The 23,192-nt window shown below is 31.4% G+C and overlaps 1 protein-coding gene across 1 annotated transcript in view; it reads right to left on the bottom strand.

The window, feature by feature from the left end:
* The window catches only part of LOC126890730 (uncharacterized), a 101,563-nt gene extending 79,098 nt beyond the window's left edge, over nt 1-22,465 (bottom strand). The window contains exon 1 of the mRNA XM_050659900.1: nt 21,951-22,465. Coding sequence (XP_050515857.1) covers nt 21,951-22,418 — 468 coding nt within the window. The 5' untranslated portion in view covers nt 22,419-22,465. The remainder of the gene's footprint in view (nt 1-21,950) is intronic.
* Between the last annotated feature and the right edge of the window lie 727 nt (nt 22,466-23,192).

A 23,192-nucleotide genomic window follows, 5' to 3' on the forward strand; every position in this document is an offset into this window, starting at 1 on the left:
CACATTTTGAGATTTTAGTTGGATCTGATTCTAGAGCATCATTTCTAACATTAGAAAAAAATTCATGTCATAACAGCTTAAGTCAAATATACTATACAGATTACAAATCAGTAATGTTTTCCAAAAGTGCTTCAGTCATGCCTTTTTCTATGCAGTTTTCTCCCACATGAATTTTCCAAAAGTGCTTAAGTCACTGACTTAAGGTCGTTTTGAAAAAAAAAAACCAAATGTTTAACTTCTTAAAAGTCATGATTTTGTGTTCAAATCTTACTTTAAATTGTCTTGAAACAAGAATTTGAACCTCCAAATTACATGACTGATTCTATTCCAAAGTAACATTTAATTATATTCTTAAACATAGAAAAAATACGTTCCTGAAAAATTTACTTTTTTGACTTAAGACCTTTTGGAATCCAATTGGATTTTTTTTATTTCCAATTTGTCCTCTCCAATTGGAATGTCGGAATGGCATCTCTCTCGCACTCAACATTTTCGGCCGCCTAACACGTGCATGGCGCTCATTATTATTACTTAAAAATAGCAGCATACTAATAAAATAATGACAAAAATTTCTTCAGGATCTTGTAGGGGGGGGGGGGAGGGCATTAAACTTTGATCTGGTCACTTTCTGACTTTCATAATAATAACTTTTAACTGAGGTATTAAGCCTTGAAAATCACCATTTTTCGTTTTTTTTTCAACTTTAAATTGCTTATAACTCGAAAACGATCAATTTTAGAGAAAAATTATGAGACCTTTTTTATCCAGAATGGTCCAAAAAAACCTACAAAAATTGTCGGGACCAAAAATATTAATTTTTGCAATTTGATTAAAAAAAATTGTTAAAAAAAATTTGGACCACTTTACACGTGGGCGACTTCTTGAACCTTATTCTGGGATGTCTCACGAATGTGATTATGCAAAAAAATCTCACGGGAATATTTTTCCCAACGAACCCGTCGTTTTCTCCTTGTCTAATACCTCTATTATTAATACAGAGTGGGCCAAAGAAAAGAGTCCACCTCGATATTTGGCAGTATTTATCAGATTTTAAGGAAATAAAAAACAGGTCAATTTTTGATCTAAGGCGGAAACATTTTTATGGTACATATATATGTCATTTGTGAACCCCCTGCCTTCCACTTCTCCCACCCCTTATTGTTAAATAGAGAATAGGGGTCGTGTGCTAGCTCATTTGAAAAATTATTCAATTCTCTATTCAGTAATATTAACATTGACATAATTATTTTGAAGAAAAATTATTTTGAATTAAATTAATTGACAAAAAAGAAGAATATGTGTCATTTATTTAACTCAGAATACATTCTACTGCGGACAGAAAACAGAAAAAAATGTTTATTTGATAAATAAACATTGTTTGTTGCTTAAATTCAATAATACTCAACCTGCCAAGAGGCAGATGGGCCCAGCTTGAACATTGAAATTAAGCGAAAAGCAATGTCTATTTCGTCGGTCGAGTGTTATAATGTTGTATTAGCACATTTTACAGTTTGGCAGGAAAAGCAATTTAAAAAAATGTTCACTGTATTTTCATTTTGAGGCGCTTTGGTTATAGAAATTTTTAATTTTTATATGTATAATGAAATAATAGAGAGTTATTTATAACATTTTATTTATTTAGTATATATTTAACAAACAAAAAGTGTTTTGAAAAAAATTATAAAATGTTGATAGAACATTATGATTTTATGGAAACATCAACTTTTACAAAAATGTAACGAAATTGTTCTAACAACATCGTGTCGTGTACTTAATATTCTAATAAACTTATAAATTAAGGAAAAAATTCAAAGTAATCAAAAGACACAAGTTTCTTAATAATTTTTTACGAGAATTTGGCTAAATTTACTATTGCTTTGAAATGTCGGAAGAGTTGCATTTTGATATTGGGGAGGGTATTTCATTGTCTAAATTGTCAATTGTTAAACGACCTTTCTTTTGTTTGGATAATTGCGCTGCAAAAACTTTTGCATCATTGATATTGCTTAAAAAAAGGTTATATAAAGTGGGAGTCCACAGGTGACAAAAACTTAAACAAGTTTTTTTTTTAATGCAGTAGTTTATCTAAAGGTAGTAAGCATTTTCCTGGGTTGACCACAAGATTTTATCGATGGTAAAGATATTGAAGTGGTAGTTAGATAAAATCTGTTTGTTTTTCGTACTGGAGGCTTGAATTGAATTGAAACTTCAGTAAAGGGTCAATGTCCATCATGCTGGTATTTCAGCTCAATATAATGTATTCTGGGAGAAGAATATCTCAACTGCTTTACTAGATTTCTTTCAGTACACAATTCTGGATACAAATCATAGAACTTTTGCACATTCAACGAAATTTCAAAATATTCCTTATTCGAGTCTCAAAATTATAATGTTCTAACAGCAGAAATACCGGATTGCTATTGGTCGCATCTGATAGAACATTATAATATTAAGCTATTTTTAAATTTGTCATTTAGAACAATTTAATATTGTCTAAATCTAAAGATACGATAAAATATTTATCCAGGAGTCGATTTTAATAGAACAATATGACATCCCTTAAGCAAATTCTGTAAATATCCCGATTTTCATCAAAAGTGCTGATAGAACAGTATAACACTCGACCGACGATTTATCAAAAAACATTTTTTTCTGTTTTGTGACAGCAGTAGAATGTATTTTGAATTAAATAAATTATATACTGATGTGATCTTGATTATTGATATGAGATAATATTCTTATATGTCATTTAATTTAATCAATGCATTTATAATAATCTAATTAATTTACCAGATCACATATCAATATGTTTTCAATCTCAGGGCTTTTTATAAATTTAATTACTTACTTACGTGGCTTCTAAGTATTTCTCAATGGTTCCTAATCGGGATAGGAAATAAAAGAGTAAAATAATACACACATATGGGTTACAATTATAATCAAAATATTGTTTATTTTATTTAAATGGCAATCACTGCTTAATATTTGCTCTATCTTATTATTCTTAAACATAACATTTACACATGGGAATCTTATTTCCTTTTGGTTTCCAATTGAAAGTTTTTATTAACATTTAACTATTAGGATTTATTAGCAACAATTCTATTTAAGTTTGATGAAGCTTTTCTGATATTATTGATTATGTTCTTCAATTTTAAATGTGGTATTTAATACGAAAAACCCATACATTCATGTCCAAACAAATAAGACTGACCTTTTTCTGGTGAACTGAGAATGTCTTCACACAAGATCCGTTTCCTGCTATCCTTGGCTGCGATCAAAACCTCGTCCTGGCTTCCAGTAATGTTCTCCTTTGAAAACTAGCTCGTATAGCTCCCGTTCCTGCTTCTGTCGTGATGCCGTGTTTCTACCTTTTTCGAAACTTCAATCAGCTACCGGGACACTCTTGGCTCAAGGAGGTTCTTTACTCTCGACCTGGCCTACCTCTCGTTCCACGATAGATACTCCACACTCACGGAACTACACCGGCTTTCTCACTCTCCGTACACTACCGTCTACTACCGGACTTCACTTCTCGACAGCTCCTAACATTCTGATCTCTATTTCTCATACATTCCCCTACTTTCTAAATATCCCTTCCAGATTCACAAATCAACCTTCCACCACCAACTCTCATTCGCAGTATTCCTCAAAACCAATCTTTAATCTTTCTAAATATGCTTAATGGATTTCAAAAAAAAATAGTTAATTCCCATTCTAAAATTACTTTCTACTATTTACAAAATTTAATGACCTATTATCTACTTCAACTGAGTCTTATTTAGCATAGGCTAATGATCGAACCTTCCGCGAACAACGATAATGACCTATTATCGATTTCCACTGAGTCTTATTTAGCATAGGCTAATGATCGAACCTTCCGCGAAAAACGATAATGGTACGCGCCATTCACTTTGTTTATTCTAAGCGCATTGTCCCGAGTTTCGTAAGCTTCTTCTAATCACTTCTTATAATTAAATATAACAATTTGTTATATACAGGTTGTTCTAAATTTATATGCCCGTGGTTGAGAAAATTGAAAATATTTTATATTAAATTGAATTGCGTTTATAATTATCAAAATTTAATTTTCATATCAAATAGAAATATAACAATACATTCCTTTTTTTGTGTCATTTAATTTAATTAAAATATGTTACTGTTGATATTACTGAACAGAGAATTGAATAACCTTTCAAATGAGCTAGCATACGACCCCTATTCCCTATTTAAAAATAAGGAAATAAGGGGTAGGGGAAGTGGAAGGGAACGGGTTGAAAAATGATAGATGTATGTACCGTAAAAATGTGTCCCCCTTAGATTAAAAATTGACCTGTTTCTTTATTTCCTTAAAATCTAATAAATACTGCCAAATAACGAGGTGGACTCTTTTGTTTGGACCTCTCTGTATATCGCCGCTTCGCAAGAACGTAGGCTCAAGTCAAAAAAGACGATTTTAGAAGAGCGGCATTTTAAAATTTTATAGATATGATTATCGGCATAACTCCGAATTAGTTGTTACTTTAAAATAATTATTAACTGTACAATTTTATTAGAAATATATCTAAATATACACTGTGGTAACTAGATAAATTTATAAAGTATTAAAATTGTTAAATTTTATCATTTTGTTAACCCTATTTGAATCTGCCGCACTAATCGGGAACAACAGCGATTTTGCAATTGAAAAACAGCTACATTTTATAAACAAACTAAATATCTTATGAATTAACCGGGAGATTTTAACAGAACTTCAACCACGATTTTCTTAGTCCTGCCCTTTGCAATACTGAAAGTTTAGAAAAGGTACTTACAATTTGTGGAAAAATCCACGGGTTTCCTGTGACATTTTCCTGTAATAATTAGATTTTCCACGAGGAAAAAATGGGGAGTTGCGATGAATTTCTGAGTCCTGCCATATCCATAGAATGACAGGATACTATCGATTTTATGAAAAAGTTTTTTGGGCAGGAAGGTTGCAAAAGGACTAAGGGAGTAGATAGATATACAAACATGTAATGAAAATATTGAAATTTTCAACATTTTCTGTGTCCTGCCAACTTAATAAATTAAATATAATTATTTCAAAATAATCAAAAAAAAGGTGGCATGACGTCTCCTAATGTTTAACTACACTTGTCCCTTGGAAAATTTTCGCCCTGGTTCCGTGATTTTCTGAGTAATAAAATAAATTTTATTATAAAATAAATATTTAAGTAGACATTATTCGAAATGGCAGGATATTTAGTTACACCTTTTTGACTATACATAGTTAAAAAATGTGTAAGAAAATTCATGGAAAGTTTCACGATTTTCTGAGTCATGCCATTTTGCACATATCTCAAGAATGTTAATATAAATCTATTTAGAAAGAGGCAGGGTGGTTGTATAGATATTCCGTATATAAAAATGATCTGTAAAATTATTGCAGGTTGTTATACAAACATATTCATATCACCACAATTTTCTGAGTCATGCCATGTCGAGCATGCTTAAAAACACTAATCTAAAACCATATACAACGTGACAGGATAACCGCAAAGATATTTAATACATAAAAATTAATTTTGATATCGTTAAAACAATCGTACGGTATTAAATATTATTTTCCTGAGTAATGTGTCGGATTTTTACACACCTTTCAAATCTAATACCAATCTGTAACATATCTGTATTTTAAGCGATTAGATCATATTTTTATCTAAGTAAACGCAATAAAAGTAATAGGAAGAAAATCAATAATTTTTACAATTTATTGGTCATAGTAGGGAATGTACCTACCTATTAGATAGGGTGTCCAGTAACTCTCCTAACAAATGAAGACCGGAGATTCCTCAGATAATTTTAAGAAAAAACTCAATTCACCTAGTCCGAAAATGCTTCCTAAGGAAGCTAGAGCTCTTTAAAGATGGCGTATTGTAATTAGTTTTTCTTAAATAGCTCCAGAATGCTTCTATTTAGAAAAACGAAAACTGGTACACCTATTTATCTTCCACAGATAAGTCGATTCCATCAATTGTCAATTTTTAGTACCGGTCAACCTACCGTTTTGGGTAGGGAAAAAGATATTTTATCGCATAAATTTTCTGTGTTTAACTTTTAAGCATTTTTGACACTGGATTATTAAGTTCTGGGTTATTCTTGTACTAGAAGGCACTTTTGCTTAGTAGGTAGGATACGCCGTGTTCTAGAAAAATCGATTTGAAAAATTTTTCGTTTTTTGAATTAAAAAAAAACAAATAAAAAAAAACTATTTAGAAAAACGAAAAGTGGTACGTTTATTTCTTTTCCGGAGATGAATCGATTTTATCAAATGTGAATTTCTAGTACCGGTCATAGGCGTCCGTCTTGGGTAGATCAACGGATATTTTATCTCGTAACTTATTGGTCTCTAATTTTTAAGTATTTTTGACAGTAGAGTATTAAATTATGAGATATTCTAGTACTAAAAGTTACTCTTGCTTTAAGTCGGTAATTACACCATTTAAAAAAAAAAAATTTTCAAATTCAAAATACGAATAATTTTAAAACCGATTTTTCTAGAAAACGGTGCATCCTACCGGCTTAAAGCAAGAGTACCTTTTAGTACTAGAATATCTCACAATTTAATAATATAGTGCCAAAAATGCTTAAAAGTTAAAGACAAAAAAGTTATGCCATAAAATATTCGTTGCCCTACCCAAAACGGACTCCTATGACTGGTACTAGAGATTCGCAATTGATTGAATCAATTTATCTCTGGAAGATAAAAAGGCGGACCAGTTTTTGTCTATCGAAATGGAAGCGCTCTGGAGATATAAAAAACTAATTACAAGGCGCCATCTTCAAAGAGCTCTAGCATTTTTGGATAAGGTGAATTGTGTTAAATTGTCTTAAAATTATCTTAGGAATCTTAAAATTATATACAGGGTGTTACATTTAAAAAACATCAAGTTTGTGTCACCTTGTCAATACGGGTAGCAGTGTATATTTGAAAATATTTTTAAATTATTGTCCTATTTTTGTCCCACGTTTTACCTAAATAACTTTTTTTCGTATCTCTTACGACAAACGAGTAATTGGACTTTGTCACACTAATACCCCACCCTGTATACGAAATAACTATAAAATCATCCTGCCTCTTTGTAAATATACTTCTATTAAGATTCTTGAAACATATGCAAAATGGCTTGACTCAGAAAATCGTCGAATTTTTCACGAATTTTCTTACAAATCTAGGACTCCTGCCATCTTATTAGAACCCTTTAACCTTCCTGCCGAGTACCGAAAAAGTATTGATTGCATTTGAGTATTATAACTTTTTAAAGGCATGCATAAGTTCAGCAGCCTGTGACTCAAAACGGCTCTAAATATATGTCATATTTTACCATTTTAATATGTCACTAGAAGTTCATATAAAGTAAACTTTATTAATTATGTCAAAATTTCACAAATCTTATAAGTAATAGCCTAATTAAATAAAATAATATCAAAATAAAATAATATCAAGGAACAAGCGGGGTTTGTAAAGGGTAAAGGTACAAGGGAACAAATCCTGAACTTGAGACAACTCATTGAAAAGTCTAGAGAATTTCAAGTAACCATGATTATATGCTTCGTTGACTACCAAAAGGCATTTGATTGTGTAAGCTGGATAAATCTGTGGCCAATTTTAATAGAAATGGGCGCACCAATGCACCTGTGACACTTATTAAAAATCTGTACCAGTCTAATATGGCGACAGTACGACTAGATCAGAAGTTCTCAAACCAATTCAAGACCGAGAGAGGTGTTACACAAGGATGCTTGTTGTCACCTGACTTATTTAACATTTATGGTGAACATGTCATGAGGATGGTTTTAGAAGGATGGGCCGGTGGAGTGACAGTAGCTGGTAGAAAAATCTCCAATTTAAGATTTACACTACACTTATAGCAGCAAATGAGCAAGAAATGTTTGATCTTCTGCGAAGAGTTGAGTACGAAAGCAATAAAGTTGGTCTGAAAATCAATAAAGCTAAGACAAAAATAATGGTGGCCGACAGATTTGACACTATTCAACTGAAAAACTTATTACAGGAATACCAGATAGTAAACACCTTTGTCTATCTCGGGTCTACTATAACTAACGATGGTAACTGTGAAGCAGAAGTTCGGAGACGTATTGGTGTGGCAAAGAATGCGATGAGTCGCCTAACTAAACTTTGGAAAGACAGATCTCTCTCTCAAAATATCAAGATGAGACTGGTGAATGCCCTTGTATTCTCAATATTTCTATACGGAGCAGAGACTTGGACTCTTCGCGCATGCGAGCGCCAAAAAATTGATGCCTTTGAGATGTGGTGCTGGAGAAGAATGCTGCGCATACCTTGGACAGCTCATAGGACAAACGTTTCCATTCTAAACCAACTCAATATTAAAAAAAGGCTGTCCACAATATGTCTGCAACGAATTCTGCAATTCTTTGGTCACGTAGTTCGCAGAGCTGACGACAGTTTGGAGAGATTAATTGTTTCTGGAAACGTTCCGGGGAGAAGATCAAGAGGACGATCACCAACTAGATGGTCTGGCCAAATAAAACATTCAGCTGGAAACTCATTCTGCGAAGCTCTTAGAGCATTTGAAGATAGAGACCAATGGAGAAACATTGTTAGGAATATTGGAAGAAATCACGATCCTCAATAATGGGGAAACGACAGGAGAGAGAGAGAGAGAGAGAGAGAGAGAGAGAGAGAGAGAGAGAGAGAGAGAGAATATCAAAATATAATTATGTAAAGGTTAAAACAAATTTTATACAAAAAAAAAATGTGAAAACGCAAGATATCTTCAACAAACTATATAATAATTTATATAAGGGGATGATTGTTTAAGTAATTAAAACTGGGCCATTTTTGCAAACAACTTACGTTTTTATTTGATGTTGTACTTCATCATTTTATGAAGGTTTTAGGATTTTTTTTTTGCAAAACTGCAAGAACAAGTTTCTATTGAAGAGTTATTAAATTAAATTTGATCATTTATTTATTTAAATAATTACAGAAAAAGTTTGAAAACAAAAATGTGAAAAAAATTATTATTTGCATTATAAAAAAGCACTATAAAATATTTTATTTTGCAGGAAAAGTTGCATTATAGTCCAGAACACCACTGCGCATCCGCTAGGAAAAATATTCCGATTCGGATTTTTTGCACAATCTTACTCAAAAAGGACCCCTTTTAACAAATTTGCATGTTGCCAGGACCAAAAGTGGGTCAAAAATTTTTTAAACGTTTTTTTTTGTTTTTTTCCTAAAATTATTTTTTCTTGCATGGAACAAAGTTTTTTTAGGTGTTTTGGATCATTCCAAACAGAAAAGGTCTTTAGTGACTTTTCTCTAAAGTTGATAGTTTTTGACATATAAGCGATTAAAAATTGAAACATTGCGTAATCGGCCATTTTTAACCCTCAAAAACTATGTGAAAAACTGAAAATTTGAATGTTGCCAAGCTAGGTTGATATTCTTTAAACATCGGTTGATGAAATCCCTAAGAGTTTTTTTGCAATACAATATTCAAAACTCCTTTGTTTTTTAATTGCTAATCAAGCGTGCGCTACACTATTTTAAACCGATAGTATGGTGCAAATGAAAGGAATACATTCGTTATTTCGTAAACCGGCGACTTTAAGGAAAAATCCCGAAACAGGTCGATTTTTATTTTCAAGTTATGATATTGTGGCGTATATGGTATACTAGTGACGTCATCCATCTGGGCGTGATGACGTAATCGATGATTTTTTAAATGAGAATAGGGGTCGTGTGCTAGCTCATTTGAAAGGTTCTTCAATTCTCTATTCAGTAATATAAACACTTATATAATTAATTGATGGATTCGACCGTTACTTGATGGAAGTTCATTTTATCTCACAATAAAACACTGAAAAACGTTTGTTTTTCTATACTTCCACAAAATTTATTACAACTATGTTATTACTACAGCTGTTTCGGCAAAGTGCCTTTCTCAAGTGATATATTTTACAATGTGTTTGCCTTTTTAAGTCTTTAACTGAAGAGGTTGAGGAGTGGGGAGCTGTTTGTCTCGAGTTCATTCAGAATTATATCTGTATTTTTCAATTTATTAATTTCCATTGATTCTAAAAGTGATAGCTTAAGGCCTTTATTTTGAATATGTAGAATTTGAAACTCTTCATTGAAAGAATGATTATGATCTAGAAGGTGAAGTGCGTATGTAGAAGTGTCTGTTTTACTATTGTTGAAAGCCCTTCTGTGTTCTGCTATCCGTTTGTCAAAAGTTCTGCCAGTTTGACCGATGTAAGTTTTCGAACAGTCACCACAAGTTAGTTTGTACACACCACTCTATAGTTGCTTTCTCTTTCGACTTTTATTGTTTTTAATATGTTTGCTTAAGTTGTTGTTAGTTCTGAAAGCTGGTGTTATTCCTTTCTTTTTTATGTATCTGGCTATTTTTGTTGTTATTTTGCCAGTATATGTGAGAGAGCAGAAGGTACTGGGTTCTTTCTGTGGTGGTGGATACACTAATTTCAAGGCTTTCTTATGGAGTTTTTGGTTTAAAATGTTGTTAACTGTTTGTTCGTTATAGCCATTGTTTACTGCTATTTGTCTAATGATATTTAGTTCTGTCTCGAAGTTATTTTTTGTCATAGGAATTTCTGTCAGTCTATGTATCATGCTATGGTAGGCTGCTAATTTGTGTTGTGTAGGATGGGATGATGAATTGTGTATAGTTGCGTCAGTATGGGTAGGTTTATGATTCTATTGTTTTGTTATTATAATCACCTTTAACGATAGCAATAGTAGTGTTACCTTTGTCTGCTTTTGTAAATATTATGTCGTAATAACAATTTCTAAACACCCCTTATTTAAACAGTTCTTATATTGGTGGAGATACGTGGATGACATACTAGTCTGCTTTACAGGAACTAACAGACAATTTGACCAATTTCTATCATACATTAATTCACTTCATAGTAATATTGAGTTCACAATAGAAACAGAACAGAATAATTCCATCAACTTTCTAGATGTAACGATTACCAGACTACACAACAAACATGAGTTCTCCGTATATCATAAACCTACCCATACTGACACAACTATACACAATTCATCATCCCATCCTACACAAATTAGCAGCCTACCATAGCATGATACATAGACTGATAGAAATTCCTATGACAAAAAATAACTTCGAGACAGAACTAAATATCATTAGACAAATAGCAGTAAACAATGGCTATAACGAACAAACAGTTAAAAACATTTTAAACCAAAAACTCCATAAGAAAGCCTTGAAATTAGTGTATCTGTTACAGTTCAAGTTGATTATCCAGTTGGAGTTGACTCCAACTAGTTGGAGTCAACTCTAACGGCTGGTTTCAGTAAAAGTTGATTATAAATATAAAATGAAGATTTATATTCAACATTTACTAGTAAAAGTAGACTCCAACTAGGAAAAGTATACTCTTCCCAATGCCATTTAGTAAAAGTTGATTCTGATTCACACAAACAGCCGATTCTAGAAATTAAATGTTACTGAATATGTTCAAATTAGTCTAGGCTGTATCGTCGCCTCCGTTAGGTAAATTACTCCGATTCGAATTTTTTGCACAAACTTACTCAAAAAGAGGTCTTTATAACAAATCTACTGGGTGCCAGGCAGTACCTTGATCGATAAATTGTTTAAACAATTTTTTTAGACAAATTCACAAAAATAATTTTTTCACTTCAAATAATTTTTTTTTAGATCATTTGGGTTATTCTAAGCAAAAAAAGTTATTTTGTGATTTTTCTCTAAAATTGATTGTTGTCGAGTTATACGCGATTTAAAATTTGAAAAATGCGAAAATAGCCATTTTAGAGGCTTAATAACTCGGTTAAAACCCATTATTATGAAAGTCAGAAAGTGACCAAATCAAAGTTTATAGCCCCCTCTACAAGATCCAGCAGAAATTTTTGTCACTGTTTTATTACTAAGCTTTATCTTTAATTATTAACAATGAACGCTAAGTGCGTATTAGGCGGCCGTCAATGGTGAGTGCTAAAGAGATGCACCATTCCAGCCGTCCAATGGTTAGCGCTCATTGTTGATAATTAAAAATAATATCTTATTAATGAAATAATGACAAAAATTTCTTCAGGATCTTATAGAGGTAGCTTTAATGTTTGAATTTTTTTAGTTTCTGAATTTCATAATATTATAATATCGTATGGCATTTTTGCCTTTCGGACAGTTCCGGCGCCAATTACATCTTTAACCCTGTTTGAAGTAACTAGTGTCGATGTACACTAGCCCAGGGGGACCGGCGGCTTAACGTGCTCTCCGAGGCACGGTGAGACGGCTCGTGTCATTATTGGAAATGAAAATGGTTTGTCTTTAGCAGGGCTCGAACCCACGTGCACTGGCGTATGAGGCCAGCGATTATGCCGTTACTCCACGGCTGCTCGCTCGACTTTCACAATAATTATCTTTAACCGAGTTATTGAACCTTAAAAATGGTTATTTTGGCGTTTTTCAAATTTTAAGTCGCTAATAACTTGACAACAGTCAATTTTAGAGAAAAAAAGGCCCAACGGATCTAAAAAAAAATTGTACGAAGTGAAAAAAGTACACACACCGGCAAAATTAGCCGAACACCTTAAAAATGGGACATGTTTGATGTCTCGAATTTCCTAAACCTGTTGTCCGATTTGAGTGATTCTTTTAGTAAGTTATAGCCTTATTAGTTAAGAATATCGGTGTAATAATATTGTTGCTAGCTAGACAGGTACATGTGATTTTATACCGGGTGTTACAATCATACTGTGTTTTTTCTTAAAGTTCGGAACACCCTGTGGAATATTCTAGTATATACATATAATATTTTAAAATTAAAACTCCATTGTAGACTTAGGCTTTCTTAAAATTTTCTTTTTTGATTCATTTGCTTATGTTGGAAAATAAAAAGTTATGTGCTTTAGCAACTAGCCATGTTTTTTATCAATAAATCCTCATAGTAGGGGAGGAACGTATGCTAAATTTGCAGTTTGTAAAGATGTCTCCTATTTAAGATTTTAAAGTAACCCCCCAGCCCACCTCCGCCGGGATCGTGTTTGGTGCCATTCGGTAGATTTTTGAAAAATATTGAATAGGTGTATTTTGCAGTTTTACGATCTGATGTTCATTTCGCGAAATATCGCAGGGTTCGTTTTTAAAATTTAATATTTACCCCCCTCCCCTCTCCGTGGGGTGTCACGAACCTCCACGGAGGTGGGGTTCGTGACACCCAAAATAAGCAACTTTTATTCGACACATTTTTTCTAATTATGGATAGATAGCGCCATAATCGGAGAAAAATGATTGTTTCAAATGGAAAATTAAATTAAAAAATGAAAAGTCCCCCACTTTATGGAAATTTTAACTTAACCTTTTTCTGATTTTAGCACATACTCTTCACAATCCAACAGGTTCCCATAAAGCTCGAGTAACTGCAAATTTAGTATACTTTCCTCCCCTACTATGAGGATTTATTGATGAAAAACATGGATAGTTGTTAACGCACATAACTTTTTTATTATCTCACATAAGTAAATGAATCAACAATAAAAATATTAAGAAAGTCTAAATCTACAATCGAGTATTAATTTTAGTAGTTTACATGTGCTAGAATATTCCACAGGGTGTTCCAAACTTTAAGAAAAAAACGCAGCATGATTTGTACACCCGGTATAAAATGATATTTACCTGTCTAGCAACAATATTATTACAACTATATTCTTAAATAATAAGGCTATAACATACTAAAAGAATCACTCAAATCGGATCAGTGGTTTAGGAAACTCGAGATATCAAACATGTCCCATTTTTAAGGTGTTCGGCTAATTTTGCCGGTGTGTGTATTTTTGCGAATTTGTTTAAAATCATTGTTTATCGCCAAACGTCACTAAAATCATTCATTATTGTACTCATTTGCCCTCATTTTCGGCAATAAAGTATCACTTTGTTGTATTGAAAGAAGAATGTTACTTTACCTGCCGCGATTATTAATCAAATTAACCGAGATTGAATGTAAGTGGTCAATGGCAGCAATCGATTATTTATTTGAGTGAAATTAAAATTTATTTACTTTAATTATTAAAAATATTGTACAAAATTTATCTTATTATTAATAAAATTTATGTCAAAAAGTAAAATTCTGTAGTGTTTCGCAATTATATTCATACAAAATAAATCAAAACTTTACAGATCTAGTAATTAGGTAGGTATACAATATTGATAACTATCGATTAAACATCAAAACCGGCCATCATGCAAAAGTCATCTGTGATTACTGTCATTACTGTCATACAAATTTTTTATTTCTTCTAAAATTAAAAAAAATTCCTCAAAATTATAGGTAAGTGTTAATGTTTTTTATGATTGACGATACAATTTTGTACGCACCACCTCAATACTTTTTATCGAACGCGTCTGTTCCTCTGCTCGTAATATCAGACTCGTTCGATAAAGAGTCACTTTACTGACTGACTTTACTGAAATTGGTTAAACAATTTTTCGACCGCGGTACCGCGTGATTTTGTTATAAGGATTGTTATACGGATGTATTTCTTTGAGTAAGTTTGTACAAAAAATCGAATCAGAATAATTTACCTAACGGGGGTGACGTTACAGACTATACTAATAAGTAGTTGAAACAGTCAAAACAAAGAAACGCACACTCATTAAAAATGCACTTGAGATTCTCGTATAATCAACATTTACTGAATCGATCCAGGAAGAGTCAACTCCAACTAGTAAAAGTTGATTTAAATTTATAAAATCAACTTTTACTGATCGTTTCAGTTGGAGTTGACTCCAACTAGTTGGAGTCAACTCTAACTGAGAATCAACTTCAACTGTAACATATCCACCACCACAGAAAGAACCCAGTACCTTCTGCTCTCTCACATATACTGGCAAAATAACAACAACAATAGCCAGATACATAAAAAAGAAAGGAATAACACCAGCTTTCAGAACTAACAACAACTTAAGCAAACATATTAAAAACAATAAAAGCCGAAAGAGAAAGCAACTACAGAGTGGTGTGTACAAACTAACTTGTGGTGACTGTCCGAAAACTTAAATCGGTCAAACTGGCAGAACTTTTGACAAACGGATAGCAGAACACAAAAGGGCTTTCAACAATAGAAAAACAGACACTTCTACATACGCACTTCACCTTCTAGATCATAATCATTCTTTCAATGAAGAGTTTCAAATTCTACATATTCAAAATAAAGGCCTTAAGCTATCGCTTTTAGAATCAATGGAAATTAATAAATTGAAAAATACAGATATAATTCTGAATGACCAACTCGAGACAAACAGCTCCCCACTCCTCAACCTCTTCAGTTAAAGACTTAAAAAGGCAAACACATTGTAAAATATATCACTTGAGAAAGGCACTTTGCCGAAACAGCTGTAGTAATAACATAGTTGTAATAAATTTTGTGGAAGTATAGAAAAACAAACGTTTTTCAGTGTTTTATTGTGAGACTTATATAATTATTTATACAGGGTGTCATTCTACTTCTTTTTTTGTCAAATAATTTAATTAAATAAAAATTTTTTGGACACCCTGTATAAAGAATTATGTAAATGTTTACGGCATTGAATAGAGAATTGCAGAACCTTTCAAATGAGCTAACACGCGACCCCTATTCTCATTTAAAAATACCATCTATTACGTCATCACGCCCAGACGGATGACGTCACTAATATACTATATATACCACAATATCATAACTTAAAAACAAAAATCGACCTGTTTCGGGTTTTTTCCTTAAAGTCGCCGGTTTACGAATTTTTAAGTTATAGGCTTTATAAATATGATCAAATCTATTTCCTATGGGAAAAACGGGGTTTCAAGCTTAATAATTCCTGTAATAGCTTTAGTTATCATACTTAACCTTAGATGCATCAGATACTACTTGTCGATACGTTTCAAACTCATGTTTAGTGATCAAAATCGGTTAAGCCGTTTAGAAGTTATTAAGCTACAAAAGTATAATAAAATTAACGATTATTCCCGAAATGGTTTATGTAGCTGTAGAGGTTACGACGCTAAATTTGATCTGGCAACGAGCAATCCGAGTTCATTAACGGGCCATCCCAATATTTTTTTTTCAATCTATTTCGAATAGAAAAAAAATCTAGTGTACATTCGATGGAAACTAGATAATTTGTGAGAGAATGCGGCAAAGGCGACCATTTATAAAGCTTAACGTGTAATCGAGAAAAATTGCATTCAACTTCATACATTTAATTTATAAAAAACTCCTGATACAAGAATAAAAAACCGCTAAACGCCGTAAAAATGAGTGGCGCATACAATATTCCAGCTACAAAAGATCTGATATGAATATTACGTGGCGCAAAATGTATTTTCAATTTGATGCAAAATAAAATTTTAGTTTTATTTTAAACGATTTTTCCATAATATTTGCTAAATTTGAAGTAAACGCCCCAGAAAAGTGTTTCAAAATTCAAACTATATCAAAGTTACTCTTTTGTGACGCGTTTTACTTAAAATTTAGCAAATATTATAAAAAAATCGTTTAAAATAAAACTAAAATTTTATTTTGCATCAAAATGAAAATACATTTTTGCGCCAAGTAATATTCGTATCAGATCTTTTGTAGCTGGAATATTCTATGAGCCACACATTTTTAGGGCGCTTAGCGTTTTTTTATTCTTGTATTATACAGAGTAGTTTAAAATATAATTACGTTTTTTTATCCATTTCGTAGCAACTTTCACGCCCTGTAGAATTGTAGTAGTATTACATTAAAATTTCTATTAATATTAAAATGATTAGTAATATAGTCTACTATTTTAAACAATATTTATTAGTATAAACTATTGAATATTTTTACGCCAGTTTTTTTGCTTTATACTGGTAACGTAACGCAATTTTTTCTGCAAAACAAAATATTTTGAAATCATTATTTATAATGCAGGTAATATTTTTTTGCAAATTTTGATTTTTAAGCTTTACATATAATTATTTGTAAATAAAGTGTCAAATTTAATTTAATACGCCTTAAATGAAAGCTTTCCCCTTCAGCTTTGCTGAAAAATTAATTTTTAATAAAAACTTGATTACCGCAGCAGATAAAATAGTATATTTTGTGCAAAAATACCTTGCTTTTCATTATTTAAATAATGATTCTCTTATATGAATTATATTATGTATATTTTCTTAAAAATATCGTTTTTACCCAAACTTTTATATGAGATTTATTCCAACCTGTACGGAATTACATTTTGATTTTATTTTATTTGACTGGGCTATACTGCCGTGCTTGCTTAACCCGGCACCTGCCACGTGGCTTTGCAAGGCGCCAACTGCCACGTGGGGTGCTCACAGCACCCCTTAAAAATTTTCTGTGATCTACTTGTTTAAAAAACAAAATTAGGTGTTGAGTAACACAAGAATATAAATAAACATGTTTTATTAACTTATTAGCCACTAATATGTTATAAAAGTTAAAAAATAAAATGAAAAAGGTGTTATAAGCAAATTAGCAAGTACCAAGCCATAATAAATGAAGTCAAGTAAAATATGTAAAAAAATTAAGATTTAGTGATTACAGAGTCTATATTAATAATTTAAATCAGTTATTTCAATAAAAAATGTAAATTTGACCTGTTTATCAAAAATACAAAAAAATTTAAAACTTAAAGTGCCAGATGATGACACCCCAATTCGACTTTAGAGCTATAAGTTCAGAATGACACTAAATAACCACTTCAAACACTAACACATATATGCTATATAATATTATAGAAAGCTACTATGACGCACAGCTCGGTTACCAAACTTGAAATACCAAATATTTGATAAAAATGTGTTATGGGGTGCTAGTAGCACCCCACGTGGCAGGTGCCGGGTTAAAAGTGGTATCTGCCAGAATTATGAAACTGAGAAAAAGGGATTTAAAGTTGTAAGCACATTCCGACCCCATGTAAATTTATATTGTGTGACACTATGATGCATTTTATTTAGTAATAGGTAGATTTAAACTTACTGAATAAAAAAAAGTAATTATCTTTGGTTTTTATTTAAAAAATGGTAGATACCACTTTCAAGTCAAGAATTATTTATATTATTAACAGTGGTAACGTACTACCAGTGAAGATACCACTTTTAAGTTAAGAAAAACCATAATTGTTATATTTATAGATATAAAGCAGGAGGAGAAAAAAATGTAAACGAGTACATATAAATTGTTTATTCATGTTCATTAAAGCAAAAAAAAAAATGTAGGTACCGTTAGTATACCAAAGAAATAAATTGGAAAAAAAAATTGAATAATTATTTTGCAAATAACTACAACGGATATTTTTTAAATCTTCTACGTTGCTTATCAAATCAGTGGCTTTGTTGTTAACTTGCTAATGTAAATAATATTGGCCTTTCTTTCTTCAGTGATACCTCTTATTGGTTTATTCTTTTTGGTAAAAAGTCCTCCATTTTTTAAGTTCTCATTTTTCAAAAAATTTAGCTCAAGCTTCTTTAACTTGAGTTTTTTTCCTCTTATTGCTCGAATTTGCAGAATATCCTTTAGATAAATGCGCGGTTGTTGTTTCTTTAATTATTTATAAATTGAAAAATGATCATCCCACTCATAAAAATTTTCAGGTGTAATATAGTACTTTGCTGGAATTAGCTTTTTGGACAACATCAACAAAATCTTTAAAATCATATATCTTTGGATTTTTTTTTTCATAGAAGCTTCTACTTGATGATGAAATTTGTCCGCAGACATAAACGTATGCCCAGGTTCAAAGTATTTAATAACAATCTCGTTAATAAAGACCTCTGGTGAGTTAACAATATAAGTTAAGAAAGTAAATAACCTCCAATTTTTATTTTGTGATGAACAGTTGTCTACCCATAACACAACATGTTCATAATCTCTCATTTCTAAAAAGAAATTGTAATACATGATCACCAAATATCCTTTTTGCTTTCCTGTAAGGTCTTCATGCCAAAGTAGGGCAATTGGTATAACTTTTTTCTGTTTTCTGTCAATCGGAACAAAACTCTGATTGAATACTATCATTCTTGGACAAAATATCGCATTTTTAAACATATCCAATCTGGGGAGCATGATAACTTTTTGAAGATCTCCTGAAAAATAGGTACACAGTTTTGTCATTTAAATACTCTTTGTCTAGCTGGTAGGCTGAACGAGCTTCATTTGCCTTGAGGGTATGGTTTTGACACAATAAACAAACTTCGTAGTCTACACAAGGATTTTCTTTTGTATGTTCCGGATATGTAGCAAAAACGTTACACAGGCTTCACACTCTTCATGGCCGAGTTTTGTAAATGAAATATTCATTTCTTTACTTACTACTGTTCGATATATTATTTCGCAAGAACAAAGAAAATTGGCGTTTTTTCTTTGAAATCTGAATATAAAAGCTGGATAGTTAAATCGCTCGGTAGGTATCATTCATTTGGGGCGTGTTCGCGGCAATAATGAGATACAGCAGGATTAAACTTCAACATAAGCTCTTATCACATTTCTATCAAATTTGGGAGTCTTGGTATGCTTACTTTGTTTACTAATACTGTGACAGATAATTTTTTCTGAGTTTCTAGAAAAGCAGTCTTGTAGTATTCGATCATTCTTTTTATTATATCCCAATGTCGATATAAAAAATTGTTTTCAAACTTGTACTTTTTCCCCAGAACTACACTTACCTACCTAAACTGTGCCCACTTCTAGGTAAAAACAAAATTATAATAAGCAAATTTACTAGGTAGAATGAAACACTAACATATTTGTTGCTTTGATTTAAATCAAATGAAAACAAACATTGCATTTTTAGGCGGGCATTCATAGGCCGGTGAATTACTTGTCTTAAATGTGGTATGTACAGAATTTTGAGAACATACCACTTACTAGCTAAGGAATAGTAGATACCACGTTTAAGACTATAGTCCAGGGCCCATCTGTTTTGAGATGTACGTTGAGAGGTGACTCAATTTTTTTTGCAGAAATTGCTTGAAAATAACTCAGATAATAATATTTGAGTTATCCTCCCTCTCAAAAAGGTCCGGAACATTGTTTAAATAATTAAAATGTCAAAAAATGAAGGAAAAATTCGATTTTTTTCTTCGTTTTTTGATTATAACTTTAAAAGTATTCATTTCCTAGAAAAGATGTACTAACATAAAAGTTGCATAATTAAATTTCCTACAACATAGAATTAGTTAAAAGTTGAAAAAATGGTCACCCTTGTTGCAAAATACCAGTAATTGCGAAAAAAACCATACAAAAACAAGTATTTGCATTTTACGTTTTTCAACCATTTATGCTACACTTATGACCTTCATATTTCACCCAGAAAAACTTTATGATACAGTAAAACAACACTGTAAATTTCATTAAGATCGCTTTAATAGATTTTGCAAAATAAATTTTTCAATCCACCTTTCGCAAAAACAATTCATTTTTTCAAAATGTTACAGGACTGAAAATAAAGCAGATAGCAAGTTGAATTTTTTTTTACGTTTAGAAATTTACTGTACCTTTCATTTGCAATTTGCAAAATTAAAATCGATTAACTACCACGACGTCAGGAATTTTTTTAAATAAACATTAATTATTGGTGCTACGCGCAGGACAGCGGTGTTCGATTCACATGAAGTTGATTTCCACCAAAATTTCTTCCAATCTTCATCTAATATATTATTTTCTTACTCCATATTTTGTTGTATTTTAATATTTTAATTCCACAAAAATCAAACTAATTTTATTATTGTTTGTGAAATATTGTTTAAACAATTGTATATGTTTAAAAATAATAAACTTTTATTCTCAAGTTAAAATATATGAACAAAGAAAGTTTTTGCTAAAAAAGACTTATTTCAAAGGATAGAGTATGTGTTTCTATTTTGCAATAAACAAATTTATTTATTTATATCGAAATGTAATAAAAATTAAAATGTATCAATAATTATCAAAGGTCATTGGAATGCCCAATCAAAGCAAACTATCCGGTGTCCTGCGCGCAACACCAATAATTAATGTTTATTTAAAAAAATTCCTGATGCCGTGATGGTTAATCGATTTTAGTTTTGCAAATTTCAAATGAAAGGTACAGTACACTTCTATAAGCAAAAAAATTTCAACTTGCTATCTGCTTTACTTTTAGTCCTGTAACAGTTTGAAAAAATGAATTTTTTTTTGCGAAAGCTGGATTGCAAAATTTATTTTGCAAAATCTATTAAACCGATCTTTAATGAAATTTACAGTATTGTTTAACTGTATCATATAGTTTTTCTGGGTGAAATTTGAAAGTCCTAAGTTTAGAATAAATTGTTGAAAAACGTAAAAGGCGAATACTTGTTTTTGTATAGTTTTTTCCCAATTATTGCTATTTTGCAACAAGGGTGACTATTTTTTAAATTTTCAACCAGCTCTATATTGTAGGAAATTTAATTACACAACTTTTATGTCAATACAACTTTTCTCGAAAATGAATAGTCTTTAAGTTATAATCAAAAAACGAAGAAAAAAATCGAATTTTTTCTTCATTTTTTGACATTTTGATTATTTAAACAATGTTCCGGACCTTTTTGAGAGGGAGGATAACTCAAATATTATTATTTGAGTTATTTTCAAGCAATTTCTGCAAAAAAATTTGAGTCACCTCTCAACGTCCAAATGTATTAATATTTTTACAGATGCGCCCTGGTCTACTATTACTGCGCTGTTTTGTTGTACATACCACATTTTTTTTAACAATATATTTTTATTTTTATAAGCTTTTACAACTTTTAAGTTAAGAAAAATGATTTAGAATGTAAAGGTTTATATGTATAACATCATAACTTCATTTGGCACAAAATTGGAGATACCACTTTTAAGCTAAGCACGGCAGTATAAATTAATAAATATTAAAATATGTACTTACAACTTCCGTATTATCTGTCGTGCTGTCTTCTCTTTTCGCCTCGTTCTCGCATTCCAATCTAGTAACCAATATTCGAAAGCCTCTCGCTGTCCCATCACCATCTGATATGAATCTTACTGTCAACGACCCGTTGATACCAAAATAACCCTTATTACCCTTGAGACCCTTTTCTTTGCCACATAATGCGTCTTGATTTTCAATTAATAATCTGTCTTTAACACATCCTACGGAATTTTCCAAATCAAAATCAATAAAGTCAAATTGGTAGTGGGTGGGACAATTAGGTCCCTTGAGGACATAGACACAGTTCAGATTTCTTGGATATTCTTGAGGATAATTCGGCGATTGTAGATAAAACTTGTTTGCGGTAAACACACCCCCACAAGTCGCGTTCGTCAGTTGAGTGGTGCCGGATGAAAAAATTGCGGAAAAGCTGGTAAAAAATATTATACTTTCACAGAGATTCATCTTAGTTACTCGTAGTGCAAAAGTAGAATAATGTAATCAAATCGGACAATTCATATTTCTTAGTTGCTAATGGTTTTTTAGGTAAAGATAGATTTAAATAAACAAAGGTAGGAAATACAGGGATGTACTTTTAGTCGAGGATCCGATATAATGTCCATCGGGATCAATCTGTTTAACGGATAAAAATGATTGGATATGTAATTTAGTATGTTAACAATTATAAAAAACAAAGGGTGTCCGATCTAATTTTGTTCTGACTATAAATTAGTTATTAATTAAGAAAGTACTTTTTATTGAAGATTAAAAAATTTCTACTTGGACAGGTATTATTTCAGAATTTTTGGATCATTTAAAAAAACAAGTTAGTTCTTTTGTAATTTTTTTCTAAGTTGTTGATTGTTTTCGAGTTATAAACAATTTAAAACTGAAAAAAGAACCAAAGACGACGATTTTCTAGTCTCAAAAATACAGAAAAAATATATCATTCTTGTAATTTCAAAGTACTTAAATTGAAGTTCAAACCTTCTTCTATCAGGTCTCCATAATAATTTTTGCGATGTTTTATTCTACAATTAAGTTTTTAATTGTTAATGAGAAAGGTTGCCAGCGATCGGGCTGCATTAACGACTAAAAACAATGTTTTAAAATAAAATAAATCCAAAATATTTATCAATATCCGATAGAATAAGGTTTGAATTTGAATTTACATACTTCGTAATGAGAGCTTCACGATATTCGATAAAAATATCGATATTGAATTGATATCGTATCGAA

The sequence above is a fragment of the Diabrotica virgifera genome, chromosome 8 (assembly GCF_917563875.1).
Source record: "Diabrotica virgifera virgifera chromosome 8, PGI_DIABVI_V3a".
Taxonomy (NCBI): Eukaryota; Metazoa; Arthropoda; class Insecta; order Coleoptera; family Chrysomelidae; genus Diabrotica; species Diabrotica virgifera.